This window comes from Rana temporaria, chromosome 13 (genome assembly GCF_905171775.1).
Source record: "Rana temporaria chromosome 13, aRanTem1.1, whole genome shotgun sequence".
Classification (NCBI taxonomy): Eukaryota; Metazoa; Chordata; class Amphibia; order Anura; family Ranidae; genus Rana; species Rana temporaria.
Window position 1 is genome coordinate 76,219,514 of NC_053501.1, and position 15,794 is coordinate 76,235,307.

At 46.5% G+C, this 15,794-nt stretch overlaps 1 protein-coding gene across 5 annotated transcripts in view; it reads right to left on the reverse strand.

Annotated features, from left to right (window-relative positions):
* PACS2 (phosphofurin acidic cluster sorting protein 2) overlaps positions 1 to 15,794 on the reverse strand; it is a 406,668-nt gene that overhangs the window by 89,161 nt on the left and 301,713 nt on the right. For 3 of the 5 annotated variants that reach the window (XM_040333364.1, XM_040333363.1, XM_040333367.1), the window contains 2 exons: positions 13,981 to 14,013; positions 1,014 to 1,056 (listed from right to left, as the gene is read on the reverse strand). In XM_040333364.1, coding sequence (XP_040189298.1) covers positions 1,014 to 1,056; positions 13,981 to 14,013 — 76 coding nt within the window. The remainder of the gene's footprint in view (positions 1 to 1,013; positions 1,057 to 13,980; positions 14,014 to 15,794) is intronic. The other 2 variants (XM_040333366.1, XM_040333368.1) reach the window with 1 other exon arrangement.

Below are 15,794 nucleotides of genomic sequence, written 5' to 3' on the forward strand. Positions count from 1 at the left end.
CAGCTAAATATCACCAGGCACAAACATGAAATACTGAAGACACAGAATTTAGGCACAATGCTTATTTTAGAATTATAAATATAATTATACATGTATTATTGGACCTCAATCTAACTTATATTGTTGTTCACTATTGACAGATGTCAATACACAACCTAATTCCCAGATTTATATACAGTTCTTTTATAAAATAAAGATTAAAAGTCAAATAGTATACAAATAATAAAGGTATTTGCACGTTCTGCCTGTGCGGTTTCTTATGGGTACTCTGGTTTCCTTTCACACTCAAAAGACATGTTGGTAGGGTAATTGGTTCCTAACTAAATTGTGTATGTATACATGTGAGTTAGGGACCTTAGAACATAAGCTTCTTGAGGCTTATATATATGTAAATTGTTAGCACTATATAAGTACCTGTAATAAATATTATCAGATTAAGTTACTAAATAATAATACTGAGGCATCTATTGGCATTTTCAATTCCATTGTATTGTTTTCAAGTCAAGTGGACAGTTTGGAAAATTCAAACACACTATATGGCATAACTGAAAGCAAATGCACCCATCTCCAACATAACTTTTCAACCAAAGGTTATATAAAAAATGTACCTCATAGCCCAAAAGAGGTTTTAAAACGTTAAAATATTTTATTTGAGTGGTAAGTTATGCATTCAGTCTCTGGAATCAAGATGATAATTTAAATGCTTATGATTTACCAATCACCACACTAACTTAAAGCGGAAGTAAACCCAATGATTTAATAGTTTCCAAAGGCAGTTACATTCCCGGCATGCCGGAAATGCTAACTGTCTCATTGGCTGTGCTCTCAACCAAACTGTCACACCATCCAATGGCTGGTGTCATAACTGATCACATGTGCAGCATCATGGCAGTTGAAGATTAAACAGAGGCCAAGATGGCAGCTTCCTTGGCTGAAAATGATAGGTGGGTTTACTTCCACTTTAAACAAGCCGAAACAATGCAATACTTTTATTCTATGATTTTCATACTCACCCCTACAAAAGGTATAAATTTCTGTGAGGAATCCTCATGAGGACTACAAGCAAAAATCATATAAAACACAGTTAAATGAATATAACAAGACTCTGGCTCCTAAAATATACTTTAAAAGCAGTTTCATACCAAATAAACATGCAACAAGCACATATGTGTTTTTATTCAAAATGCTAAAGCAAATGGTAATTTTTAAACAATGATTTGCAACAATCAAAACTTCTATCTAAAGCCATCAACCAAATTAAAAGGAACGGTACAAATTCATAACTGCCTGTGCTAAGCCTCTCCGCTGAATCCTGCAAATGAGGGTGCCCCTGCCAGCCATGGAATATTGATTCCATAAAAGAGGTGGCAGCATGGCTGGATCTTTAATACATGTCGTCTACTTAAAATAAGCCACACTGGCCATAGCCATACGTATTTGTTTACCACAAACATACATGTTATAAATGCATGAATTAACTATGTGCAATAACTATGTATAAACGTAAGCTGCAAAAAAATATGTGAATAAAGATTCACTGCAAAACCAATGAATATGTGTATGCTGCACTACTAAATAATATGTACAAACATAGCTAAATAATAAACATAATCAACATCATACAAACTGTATATTTTACATTAATGTGCATAAATTGTGAACAGAATCATTAAAGTAAATGTGAAAGCAGTCCCGAAAGAGATGGCAGTTGGAAGTGTTAAGGCTGTGGGAGAATTTCAGCATTAATATTTCTCTCTCAGGACCACTCGTCCTTGTGACTCTTATATTTCCAAGTTCTATCAGGGGTGTGCAGCATGTTTATCCACAGTTGGTATCACTTTTCCTTCGCAATAAATATAAATATATATATATATATATATATATATATATATATATATTTATTTATTTATTTTTAGTTATCAATTGGCTCATGTGAACAGTGTTCCACCTATTAATCCATCCCCTCATTAAAGGTATGAGAGTGGGGTGTATTTGGGCTAATAGCTCACTTATGCATGAAGGCCGATGTGAAATCATTCATACCCAGTTTGGCTCTGATGAAGAGAGATCAATCATCGAAACGCGTTAGCCTTTGGATACTATGAGGACTTTCCATACCACTGGCTGATGACTGTGGATCTTGAGGTGGTCTAGTTGGTACCATTGTATGTGCCTTTACTTGCCAAGAGTTTGTAAGTAAATTACTTTTTACTTTTGAATAAAAATAGTTATGCTGGTAATGTACTAGGTTGGTGCGTCCTTTCCTTTTTTCTATTGTTTTCTTTGATGGGAATGTGACCTTTGTCAACAGAAGCATGTACAAAGATACTGTCATGAATTATCTCGGCCACCAGATGGCGCTAGCAGCGCATCGGCGCGCGCAATCGCGGCAATGGCGCTCATGCACGCGCGTTCACGGTGCCGCGGCGGGCACGTGCAAGCGTCAATCTGGCGCCAAAACGGGGTACTTAAAGTGTCCTGGGAGACTGGCCTCTTGCTGTCCGGTCTACAGCGTTTCCTGAGACTACCTGCACCTGTTACCCCTGCTTGATCCAGATTCTGATACCTGGCTTGTTCCTGTTGATCCTGTCTTCCGCCTGCCCTGACCTCGGCTTGCTCTGTCCATCCCTTTGCCTCATCCCTGGTACTCTGCTGCCCGCCTGTTGTCGACCCGGCGTGACAACCTCTCTATCATCTTGGCCTTACCTGTGCCGGATTTGCTGGTCCAGCTTCTCACCGTCTTCTGGGACTTGTTTGCTGCCTGAACTACAGGACACCTTCCCCTCCCGCTGTCACTTGTTGTCCCAGTGCCGCTGCTTCCGGTCTGCTACCTGCCAGCTTGCACCTGTCATCCAGAGACTCTCTCGGACCGTGCAGAAGCACCATCCAGCCCCTGCATCAGCGTCACTCCTGGCGCTTGTGCGACTCTGCATTCCCGTTCCCCCTGTCCACTCGACCAGGGGTCCCGGGATCAGAGGAGTAACGGCTGCCACTTCCTGCACGTCGGGCTCATCCTCCAGGTACGTGACAGTACCGGACAGCCATGTCCGAGCCCACGCAGGGAGTGGATCCTATGCAGGAACTCTGCCGCCACCTTGAAGGACTGACCCAGGCCCTCCGAACCCTGCAAGAAGGCTACACACGTTTGGAAAATCATGTCCAGGCTCTATCCACTCCTGCCACCACTTCTGCGGCTTCAGGGGCATCCGCTTCTCCATCCGTGATCATGCTGCCACCCGAACCCAAAGTCCCTATGCCCGAAAGGTTCTCGGGAGAGCGTAGCAAATTTCGGGTCTTCCACAATGCTTGCGAACTGTACTTTGCTCTCCAACCACGGACCTTTTCCCTAGAAGCCACTAAAGTGGGTTTCGTCATTTTGCTGCTTTCCGGCGAACCGCAAGCTTGGGCTCATCGCCTCATGGAAAACAAGGATGTGTCACTTGATACTTTAACTACCTTCTTCCAGGCCATGTCCCTGCTGTATGAGGACCCTCATCAGACCGCCACCGCAGAAGCCGCCTTGCACGCCCTGCAAAAGGGTCGCAGACCAGCAGAGGATTACGTGTCCGAATTTCACAGATGGAGTTCGGACACAACTTGGAATGACTCGGCCCTCTGCTACCAGTTCCGCCTTGGCCTTTCTGAACCGCTTAAAGACGAACTGGCCCGGGTAGGGGTCCCAGGGACTTTGGATGCATTAATTAACCTGACCATTCAGATTGATCGGCGCTTGAGGGAGCGCAGAACTGAAAGGGCCACTGCCCCATCTCGTCTGGTCTGGATGATGCCACGGGTATCTCCCATTTCAAATACAGCTCCACCGGTTCCCACAACTTCATCTGTTCCTGACACCTCAGAACCCATGCAGCTAGGCCTCCTCCGCCCTTCTCTTACGCCCGAGGAATGACAACGCCGCAGGGCCAACAACCTGTGCCTATATTGTGGGGAGGCCGGGCACTACGTGAGGACCTGTCCTGCCAAACTTCGTAAGTGTCTGTCCATGTCATCTGTTCACCTACCTGTTCTTCCAAGCAATTCCACTCACCTGGCTATTCCTGTTTTCTTCCAGCTTCCAGGAGGGACTATCCAAGTCAGCGCCATTATTGACTCTGGGGCCTGCAGCTGCTTTTTGGATCAGTCCTTTGCCATCAGATCCCTCTTCGCCCCAGGACTATTGGACTTTCCGTTTACTTAGCGGATGGCTCGGTGTTAAGATCTGGACCAGTCACCCGAGAAACCCAACCTCTTGCCACCACCATTGCTGATAACCACCATGAACTGTTATGCCTGGATGTGATTGACTCCCCCCTGTTTCCTGTCATATTAGGGGTACCGTGGCTTGCCCGTGGCCCAGATTGACTGGGCCACGGGCAAGGTCAGCTTCAATTCTCTGTTCTGCCGACAGCACTGCCTGCAGGTGCCTTCTCCACCTCTGTCCTTACTCTGCATGGACTCTGACATTGAGACCCATCAATCTGTTCCAGAAACCTACCACGACTATCTGGATGTTTTCAACAAAAAAGGGGCTGAGACCCTTCCACCACACCCCATCAAACTCCTTCCAGGTGCCAAAGTTCCCTTCGGTAGGATCTTCCCCTTGACAGGACTTGAACTTGAAACTTTAAAAACCTACATCGATGACAGCCTGAGGAAGGGGTTCATCCGTCCGTCCACGTCACCCGTGGGGGCAGGCATCTTTTTCGTTGAAAAGAAAGACCATTCCCTTCGCCCCTGTGTGGATTACCGGGAACTCAATAAAATAACTATTAAGAACCGGTACCCTCTTCCCTTGGTACCTGAACTGTTTCAACGTCTTGGATCAGCGGTCATCTTTACCAAATTAGACCTCCGTGGGGCCTACAACCTGGTCCGCATAAATGAAGGGGATGAGTGGAAGACCGCTTTCCGTACCCGTTTCGGGCACTTCGAATATTTAGTCATGCCCTTCGGGCTCTGCAATGCCCCGGCAACGTTCCAACACTTTGTGAACGATATTTTTAGAGACTATCTGGACCTCTTTGTTATCGTCTATCTGGATGATATCCTAATCTTCTCCCCTTCCCTGGAAAAACACCGGTACACGTCAGGAATGTGCTTGAGCGACTCCGAACTCATGGACTGTACGCCAAACCCGATAAATGCGAGTTCAAGCGCCCGAGTATACAGTTCCTGGGACTTATAATTTCCGTAAAGGGCGTTGAGATGGACCCCCAGAAGGTTTCCGCAATTCTTCACTGGCCAGCGCCTACAGACAAAAAGGGCGTTCAGCGCTTCGTCGGGTTTGCGAATTTTTATAGGAAGTTCATCAGAGCCTTCTCCAACATCATTGCTCTTATAATGGACTTGACTAAACAGACTGCTCGGTTCCGTTGGACACCAGAAGCCCAAAAAGACTTTGAAGGACTTGTTCACTTCGGCATCCATTCTCAGACATCCCGACGCAAGCTTGCCCTACATTCTCGAGGTGGATGCATCTGAAACAGCGGTTGGGGCAGTTCTCTCTCAAAGGCAGGGCCCCAAGGCTCTGTTACATCCTGTCGCTTACTTTTCCCGTAAGTTATCAGAAGCTGAAAGAAACTATGATGTTGGGGACCGAGAGCTGTTGGCAATAAAGGCCGCTCTGGAGGAGTGGCGGTACCTCCTGGAGGGCGCAGCGCACCCAATTTTTATTTACATGGACCACAAAAACCTCGAGTATTTGAAGGTGGCCAAGAGACTTAACCACGCCAGGCGGGCACTTTTTTTTACGAGATTCTCCTTTCATATCACGTACAGGCCAGGGTCAAAAAACACCAAGCCGGATGCTCTTTCCCGCATGTACGGCAGTTTGGAGTCTCTCAACCCCCCGGATACCATCTTGTCGTCGGGGAACTTTTTTTTATTACAAAGGGACTTGTTGCCTCAAATCAGGCAAGCCTCTGCTGGAATTCCTCCTTCATCTGGTCCGGAGCTACAATCCAGGGACGGTTTGCTATGGCATCAAGACAAGATCTTTGTGCCTGAGGGCCTACGAATTAGTGTCCTGGGCTCTTGTCACGACCACGAGCTGGCTGGTCACTTCGGGGTACAAAAAACTTCAGAACTTTTGCAACGCACCTTTTGGTGGCCCCAACTTTTAAAGGACTGTAAGGACTATGTGGAGTCATGCACTACGTGCATTTGAAACAAGGGGAGCAAGCTCAGAGCCTGGGGACTCCTTAAACCATTACCAGTGCCAGAAAGACCATGGAGAATGATCTCCATGGACTTCATTGTGGAACTTCCCCCGTCAGAGGGCTTTACCACTATCTTTGTGGTAGTGGACAGGCTCTCAAAGATGGCGAATTTCATTCCCTTGAAGGGCACACCCTCTGCCCCGGAAACGGCCAAAGTTTTCATCAGGGAGATTGTTAGGCTCCACGGCATCCCTGCGGACATCGTGTCCGATCGAGGGGTGCAGTTCACTTCCAGGTTCTGGAGGGCACTCTGCAGTAGTCTCAAGATCGGCTTGTCTTTTTCATCAGCGTACCACCCACAGTCAAATGGGCAGACGGAGAGAACGAACCAGACGCTTGAACAGTATCTCCGCTGCTTCTCCTCCTTCTCTCAAGAAGATTGGGTGTCCCTGCTACCCTTGGCGGAGATCGCTTATAATAATTCCATTCACTCTGCCACCAAACAGTCTCCCTTTTATGCCAACTACGGTTTCCATCAAACAGTCTCCCTTTTATGCCAACTACGGTTTCCATCCATTGTTCCTGTCTAATTCTGTTCCAGAAAGTACTGTACCCGCCGTCCAGGAGACTTTGAATTTTTTTTAACACTAATAACAGGATCCTACAGGAGACAATGACTAAAACACAGGAACGTAATAAGGAGATCTTTGACAAGAGAAGAAGAGGGGAACTCAACCTAGAGCCCGGAACCAAAGTTTATTTGTCCACTCTAAATTTAAGGCTTGCATGCCCCACAAAAAAACTAGGTCCTAAGTTCGTGGGTCCCTTTCCTGTTAAGAGGAAGATAAATGAGGTAGCCTACGAACTTGACTTACCGGAAACCTTCCGAATTCATCCGGTCTTCCATGTTGCTTTGCTCAAACCAGATGTTCCTGACCCCTTTCCTGAACGAGATACTGGTCCTCCAGAACCAGTATTAGTCAATGGTGAGGAGGAATACGAGGTGGAATCCATCCTGGACTGCAGGAAAAGACGCAACCGAATTCAGTTCCTCGTTAAATGGAAGGGGTATGGGCCAGAGGAAAATTCATGGGAACCGGAGGACAACATACACGCTGAAAGGCTAATCCAGTCATTTAAAGACTCTCATCCACTGGAGATGTCCCGGTTGGGCATCCGGAGGCTGCCCATTGGAGGGGGGCAATGTCATGAATTACCTCGGCCACCAGATGGAGCTAGCAGCGCATCGGCGAGCGCAATCGCGACAATGGCACTCGTGCACGCACGTTCACGGTGCCGCGGCGGGCGCGCACCAGCGATAACGGCGCGTGGGCACGTGCAAGCGTCAATCTGGCGCCAAAACGGGGTACTTAAAGTGTCCTGGGAGCCTGGCCTCTTGCTGTCCGGTCTACAGCGTTTCCTGAGACTACCTGCACCTGTTACCCCTGCTTGATCCAGATCCTGATACCCGGCTTGTTCCTGTTGATCCTGTCTTCCGCATGCCCTGACCTCGGCTTGCTCTGACCATCCCTTTGCCTCATCCCTGGTACTCTGCTGCCTGCCTGTTGCCGACCCGGCTTGACGACCTCTCTATCATCTTGGCCTTACCTGTGCCGGATTTGCTGGTCCAGCTTCTCACCGTCTTCTGGGACTTGTTTGCTGCCTAAACTACAGGACACCTTCCCCTCCGGCTGTCACTTGTTGTCCCAGTGCCGCTGCTTCCGGTCTGCTACCTGCCAGCTTGCACCTGTCATCCAGAGACTCTCTCGGACCGTGCAGAAGCACCATCCGGCCCCTGCATCAGCGTCACTCCTGGCGCTTGTGCGACTCTGCATTCCCGTTCCCCCTGTCCACTCTACCAGGGGTCCCGGGATCAGAGGAGTAACGGCTGCCACTTCCTGCACGTCGGGCTCATCCTCCAGGTACGTGATAGATACCTTATACGTCCTTGGTTGGCAACCAATCAAATGCGATCTACCGGTCGACCACGGCTGATCGCATCTATGCATTGCCGACCCCAGACGAAACCTCTCCTCCCAGTGCTGTCAGAGTAGGAGCTGGGCGGAACAGGGCAAGTCGTTCCCGAGCAGCAAAGGAGAGAGCCAAGTGGATGGAGCGGGGGGATAAGATTTGCTCTCGCACTGAGCTACCTCTCCCTATTAAGCTGCAGGCATGGGCATAGCATCAGGAATCGCTCCGCCCATGCTTTAGGAGGACCGTGTGGTCTCCCTGTCAAAAAAGCCTACTCCCCACACAAAATGCCACAGTACACACATGCATCCCCCCCCCTAAATTCCATACCCAGTCCGGCATATAGTTTAAAGGGGTTGTAAAGGTTTGTTTTTTATTTTCTAAATAGGTTCCTTTAAGCTAGTGCATTGTTGGTTCACTTACCTTTTCATTCAATTTCCCTTCTAAATGTTTTTTTTCTTTGTTTTCTTTGTCTGAATTTCTCACTTCCTGTTCCTCCTCACTAAGCTGTTCAGTAAGCTGTTCTGACTGACTTTCCACCGCTCGGATGATGGTGGAAAGCTTACAACCCCTTTAATCCCTATACAAAAAACTAAAGAAAACATGCTGTGAGATCCCGCCGCTGCAATCGAAAGTTCGGCAGTTCCGTATATAGTTCCACACAGCCTCTGTGTGCTCCAAACAGGGAATAGTCTAGCAATATGGTATAGGAGAGAGAGCCGTGCATGTAGGGAATATTAAAATCTAAAAATAAAAAATACAGAGCTGTTTTTGGTCTGCCCTACGTTTTGCTCTCAATGTTTGATCTATGTGCCCGATCAGCTCTGCTTTACTAGCGTTGATAGCCTCAAGTATCAGTGCGGTGATTGCATCCGCATCCACCGCCAGAACTGAGTCCACCTCTGGCTCCATCCCCTCTACGCCCTTTCTTTGCCTTCTTCACAGCCGCTGTTTTGGCGTGCTGCTCCTTCCGCGGGGAAGACAAGATGGCGGCAGCGGAGCCTTTAGTCTCGTCTTTCGTGGAGCGGGTCTGACGATTGTCTGTCTGTGCCTTAGCCGGCTTTTTAGAGGACGAAGAGGGCATCTTCGGTGTCAGGACACAGTCCCCTACCCTATTGCAAGTCTGATGGCAGAAACAGTGTCTCCAAAACAGCAAATAATAACAGGAGGAACGGAGCTGTGGAGGAACGTATGCTGCCTCGATTACATCCAGCCGGAAGTCTGCCATTTATTCTTCACCTCAGTCTTTACGAGGGAAACGGGGGGCTTCAGTAACCAAAACGGCAAGGTTTATCCTTGTGATATGTCACAGGAAGCACCCTCAAAGCCAACAGAGGATAGAATTAAAAATAGACTTGAAATAAGTCACCAGGACCAGATGGCTTGCACCCGAGGGTCCTTAAGGAACTCAGTCAGGTATTTGCCAGACCATTGTTCTTAATTTTTACGAACAGTCTACTGACTGGTATGGTACCAGCTGATTGGAGAAATTCCAATGTAGCACCAATATTTAAAAAGTTTCCAGGGATATAACATCAATAGTATGCAAGCACTTGGAGGGGATGATAAGGGACTATATACAAGATTGTAGCAATGAAAACGGTATCATTAGCAGTTACTATCTTCACCACACACCTGCACTCTATTCCACTCACACTATCCTTCTCTTTCTGCTTTATCTAAAAAAAACTAATTCTTCCACACCAGCCAGTTTCTGGCATCTTTCACTACATTCCCCCTCAGTCTCTATGCTCACCACTCTTGGCTCAGGTCCTTCATCTACACATAGATACATATGCATTTTTGTACGCTTACCTACCTTATTACTATCCATTATACATATTTATGTTTAAAGTCAATACTCCTTATGGACCCATTGAGACTCTTGGGGATACACAAATTTCATCCATGCTGTGCCCTCCTTCTGTTTGGCCCCGGTTGGGACTTTGTTTGGCCCCGCCTCCTCTGCTCCCTGGCAGGACACTTGCTACCGCCGTATTGGGAGCCTCGCATGCGCTGGTCTTTGGCTATGTCCATCGGTGAGTATGGGGTTTTCCATATCAAGGACCCCCCCCCTTACCCTGTGCCCTTCATATCATACTACATACTCTATCCTTTCATTCTAGGTATACCACGAGCATCTACCCCTGAAGAGCGAGCTAAGCCACGCGAAACGCATTGGGTATACACTTGATGCTTGTGTGTGTTTTAATATGGACAGTTACTCGCAATATCATTTTACCTATTTTCTGTATTCTGTATGAATTGGCTCATGTTCATGACATTAATGTATGTACTGCTTTTTACTTGAATTAAATATATACTGTAATTACTCTTGTTATTTTATTGGCTCTACAGTGCTCACCTCACTCAAAGTCCCAAGGGCGATTTTTTTTTTTTTTTGATCATTAGCAGTAATAAGCATGGATTCATGAAAAATTGTTCTTGCCAAACCAATCTATTAACCTTCTACGAGGAGGTGAGCTGCCATCTAGATAAAGGAAGGCCCATAGATGTGGTGGTTCTGAATTTTGCAAAGGTATTCGATACAGTTCTCCATAAGCGTTTACTGTACAAACAAAGGTCTGTCGGCATGGACCAAAGGGTGAGCACTTGGACTGAAAACTGGCTACAGAGGCCAGGAATGGACTGGTGTGGAAAGTGGGGGCCCTCAGGGTTCTGTCCTGGGGCCAATCGTATATAATTTATTCATAAATGATCTGGGATACACAGCTCAATCTCAGTATTTGCAGACAATACTAAGTTAAGCAGGGCAATAGCTTCTCCACACAATGTGGAAACCTTGCAAGAGGATCTAATCAAATTAATAGGGTGGGGCAACTACATGGCAAATGAGATTTAATGTAGAAAAATTTAAAATAATGCATTTAGGTGGCAAAAACATTAATGAAATCTACTCACTAGGGGAGAACCTCTGGGGGAATCTAGGATGAAAAAGGACCTGGGGGACCTAGCATCTGACAGGCTCAGCAATGGCATGCAATGCCAAGCTGCCGCAAGCAAAGTCAATAGAATATTGACATGCATTAAAAAGAGGATTAACTCCAGAGATAAAATGATAATTCTCCCACTTTACAAGACTCTGGCCTGGCTGCACCTGGAGTATGTCGTCCAGTTCTGGGCACCAGTCCTCAGGAAGGATGTGCTGGAACTGGAGAGAGTCCGGAGAAGGGCAACAAAGTTAATAAAGGGGCTGGAGATGCGGAGCTGCGGTGGCTCAACGCGATTGGCACTGTGCTGATAAGCCATTCACCTCTGCAGCTAGAGGTTCGGATCCCGGTCTCGGCTTCATGTGAATTGAGTTTGGTGGTCTCAGCCCGGCTCCCGGTGGGTGTGCTATGCAAGGTAAGCCTGTGCTTAGTACGCCCACCCCCCTCCCACAAAAACCACCACACCTACACACGCACTCTAAATTGGGTTAACACACGCACTTTGACCACGCGGTCTCTAAAGAGAGGCGAAGGACTAATGGGGCTGGTTGAGCGGGCTAATCCTCTCACTCCCTTATAGGGGAGTCCCTCTGCCCCGTTGGGCTTCAAAGCGGAGCAGGTAGGGCGGGCTGTGTGGGAGGACCCCCTCACACACCCGCCATTGCCACCCGGGGCATGGAGAAAGGTGGCAGATTGCCTCTGGGGGAGGCCTGCCTACTCCCAACTCCTGCAGTCCGGCTCCTCTCTCGAGTACACGCACAAAATACACTTTAAAAAAAAAATAAAAAAAATAAAGGGGCTGGAGGACCTTAGTTATGAGGAAACCGACATCAGATGTAAGGAGGTGCTCTGCTGATGGGCATACTGATGTAAGGAGGGTCTCTGCTGATGGGGGACACCAGATGTAAGGAGGGTCTCTGCTGATGGGGGACACCAGATGTAAGGAGGGGCTCTGCTGATGGGGAAGCCAGATGTAAGGTCGAACTCTGCTGGGGGCGCCTGATGTAAGGATGGACTCTGCTGGGGGCTCCTGATGCAAGGACGGACTCTGCTGGGGGCGCCTGATGTAAGGACGGACTCTGCTGGGGGCGCCTGATGTAAGGACGGACTCTGCTGGGGGCGCCTGATGTAAGGACGGACTCTGCTGGGGGCGCCTGATGTAAGGACGGACTCTGCTGGGGGCGCCTGATGTAAGGACGGACTCTGCTGGGGGCGCCTGATGTAAGGACGGACTCTGCTGGGGGCGCCTGATGTAAGGACGGACTCTGCTGGGGGAGCCAGATGTAAGGTCGAACTCTGCTGGGGGCGCCTGATGTAAGGATGGACTCTGCTGGGGGCTCCTGATGCAAGGACGGACTCTGCTGGGGGCGCCTGATGTAAGGACGGACTCTGCTGGGGGCGCCTGATGTAAGGACGGACTCTGCTGGGGGCGCCTGATGTAAGGACGGACTCTGCTGGGGGCGCCTGATGTAAGGACGGACTCTGCTGGGGGCGCCTGATGCAAGGACGGACTCTGCTGGGGGCGCCTGATGTAAGGACGGACTCTGCTGGGGGCGCCTGATGTAAGGACGGACTCTGCTGGGGGCGCCTGATGTAAGGACGGACTCTGCTGGGGGCGCCTGATGCAAGGACGGACTCTGCTGGGGGCGCCTGATGTAAGGACGGACTCTGCTGGGGGCGACTGATGGCATCTGGAGGCAGGCGACATGGCAGGTTACACGCTCAGGGCTCACACTGATTCAGCGATATGGCGAGTTGAACTACTTTATTTTATATTACAATGTAATAATAGCAATAATGTGCTTCAATCATCCTGACACCATAACAACCATGGTGTCGGGATAATTGAAGCGCTAACAGGTGTTTGGTGTATCTTTATCTGCTGATTGTTAAACTTTCTGGAATACACATATTTCTATTGTGGTTTAGGATCTGGGCCGCTTGCTCTCCCTCTATCCCTCATTCATCTCAGACTCTAACCACACACCCTTTGAGCCATGCCCCCTTTAAGCAACGCCCAATATTTTGCTTAAGCCACGCCCATCATCTGCACGCCACATTTTCTTTCCCTGATATGCCATGCCTTTTAACGAAAGCCCGCCCCCTAATTATAATATGACCCCGCCTACAGGGAAAAAAGTGTCCCTATACATTTTTTACAATGTTGGCACCTATGTAAATACAGCTAAACTTATAATATACAATTACATGACAGACCAGATATGCGTGCTTTAAAATTCATTGATATAGTAAATGACATATCAGACCAACAGTGTAAAGTTGGCAATCACTTCAAACATTGACAATTCATGCTAAAGAAGATTGAAGGAACAAGCTTTTAGCAGGCAGCAGGAGAGAGTTTCCACATATTGGATTAACAATCAACTGGAAGACAAATCAGAACATGCTGTAAAAATTTTAAAATAAAATTAAGAAGGGTAAGTAATACTGCAGCTAGTAATAGCAAACAATCAATAAAGAACAAAGCCAGGTCTTGTTAACCATTAATGACCCAGATTAAGAATATGTTTAACCATGCAAGCTAAAGGATGCTGAGAAACTGAACATTTCTTATATAAAAGCAGCAAGTCATAAACAGAGTAACAAATAAAAATGCTTATACAGTATGTAAAAATACATAGATTATTACAGCGGCCTTCATTACAGGAATTCTGTGGGCACCAAATTTGTATACTGGTCCAAAAGTCAGTGTTTTACAAAATGACAATTCTGTTAAGCACATAAACCTTGGACTGGTTTTGTTTTCTTAATATAAAAGTATTTTCATATGAGGAAACCTAAAATTAAAGCAAAAAGCTTGATCAACCAAGCATCTGTAATTTGCTTGCCATGTTAAACAAAGCTCTTAAGCAGGATAGAAAATGCAATGCAGCATATAATACCTTATAATAAAATCAAAATGAAAACTTTTTTTCCTTTTCAGAATGCCACCACAAATGGAAAAAAGAAAGTTATGTCATAATACTGCTCTCAATTAAAAGTCTGTTACAAACCATATCAAAGATATCATAAGACACAATATTAGTTTTGCTTAACCACTTGACCTCTGTAAAGTTTTACCTCCATTATGACCAGGCCATTTTTTGCTATTTAGCACTAAGCTAATTTAAGAGGTAACTGTGCGGGGTTGCAACACTGTACCAAAATTTATATCGTTTTTTTTCCCACACAAATAGAGCTTTCTTTTGGTGGTATTTGATCACCATTGGGTTTTTAAGTTTTTGCGATATAATTGAATAAAGACCAAAAGTTTTGAAAAAAAAAAAAAACGTTACTTTCTGCTACAAAGCATATCCAATAAAAAAAATCAAATTTCTTAATTTTTTTTGGCCAAAATGTATTCTGCTACACGTCTGATACAAAAAAAAATCATAATAAGTGTAATTTAGATTTTTTTTTATATAATACTGATGGTGGTGATCAGGGACTTATATTAGGACTGCTATAGTGCGGCAGACATTCTAAAACTAACTGATGCTGGGAGGAAACTGACAACCCCAGTGACACTAATACAGTGATCAGTGCTAATATTATACACTGTCACTGTACTGATACTGTCTGGGAAGGTGTTAACATCTAGGGCGATCAAGGGGTTAATGGTGTGCCTAAAAATGTCTAATGTACGTTGATTTTTACTACAGATCTCTATTTCTTTTCCCTGATTTGCGAGATAAGAAACAGATTGTTCCCTCTATACAGATTTGCAGACAGACTACCGCTGTGTATAGTCAACGCTGGAGTTGGCGGGTGGGCGCGCATGCACACTCTATATATATATATATATATATATATATATATATATATATATATATATATATATATATATATATAAAATTACACACACACACACACACACACACACACACACACACACACAGAAAAGAAGGGCACCTTTCTCCTATCCATTACAAGATTTGCAACAGACTCAGTTCTCCCTTGTTCCAACGTGTGCAGATCTTTTTTAAAGAGGAATTAATTCAAATAATTTTTTACATTTTGAAAAAAATGTGGCAAGGCTGGCTCATTGGAGAGGAGGTTGTTATTTCTATGTCCCTGCTGGGAGGAAATTCTCTCATGTCCTACGCTTTGTCTCAATGAATAGAGCAGACATGTCAGCAGCTCGACTCATGGCTTCCCCTCATATCTCTAATCGCTTAGCATCTCCACACCATTCAGGAATTATACAGATGCTGCCACTGGGTGAGGACTAGGACTCTCTCTCACCACAGGAGACAGGAACTACAATCAGCACCGCTTGTCCCTTTGACCTCTTTCTCACCTCAGGCCATCTCACTCGGCGCTCTCTCCCCTGACCACTGTATGTGCCTCCCTGGTCCCTCTTGCTGTGCATAGCAGTTCTGCTCCTCTCTTCACAGGCACACCATCTCCCCAAGCCACTCCAGCTTTGTCAACCACAGGCTCTGCCATGTCGTCAGGTGGCAGTCCTGCTCCCAGCTTCACAGGGCTTTTGGGCTCTCCTCCACAACCACTAGGGATCAAAGAGGACTGGGACCTCAAAGCCTATCAGGTGCCTTCCGACCAGATCGCACTTGGAAAACTATGTCTCCTGTTTGGAAAGCAGTCATAAGTGTGAGATCCACCATATTAAGACAAATCTCTCACTTGTGGATTCTAAAGTACAAGAATTGTCTGAGACTGTACACTCCTTACAACAAACGGTTAAAACCACAACCAA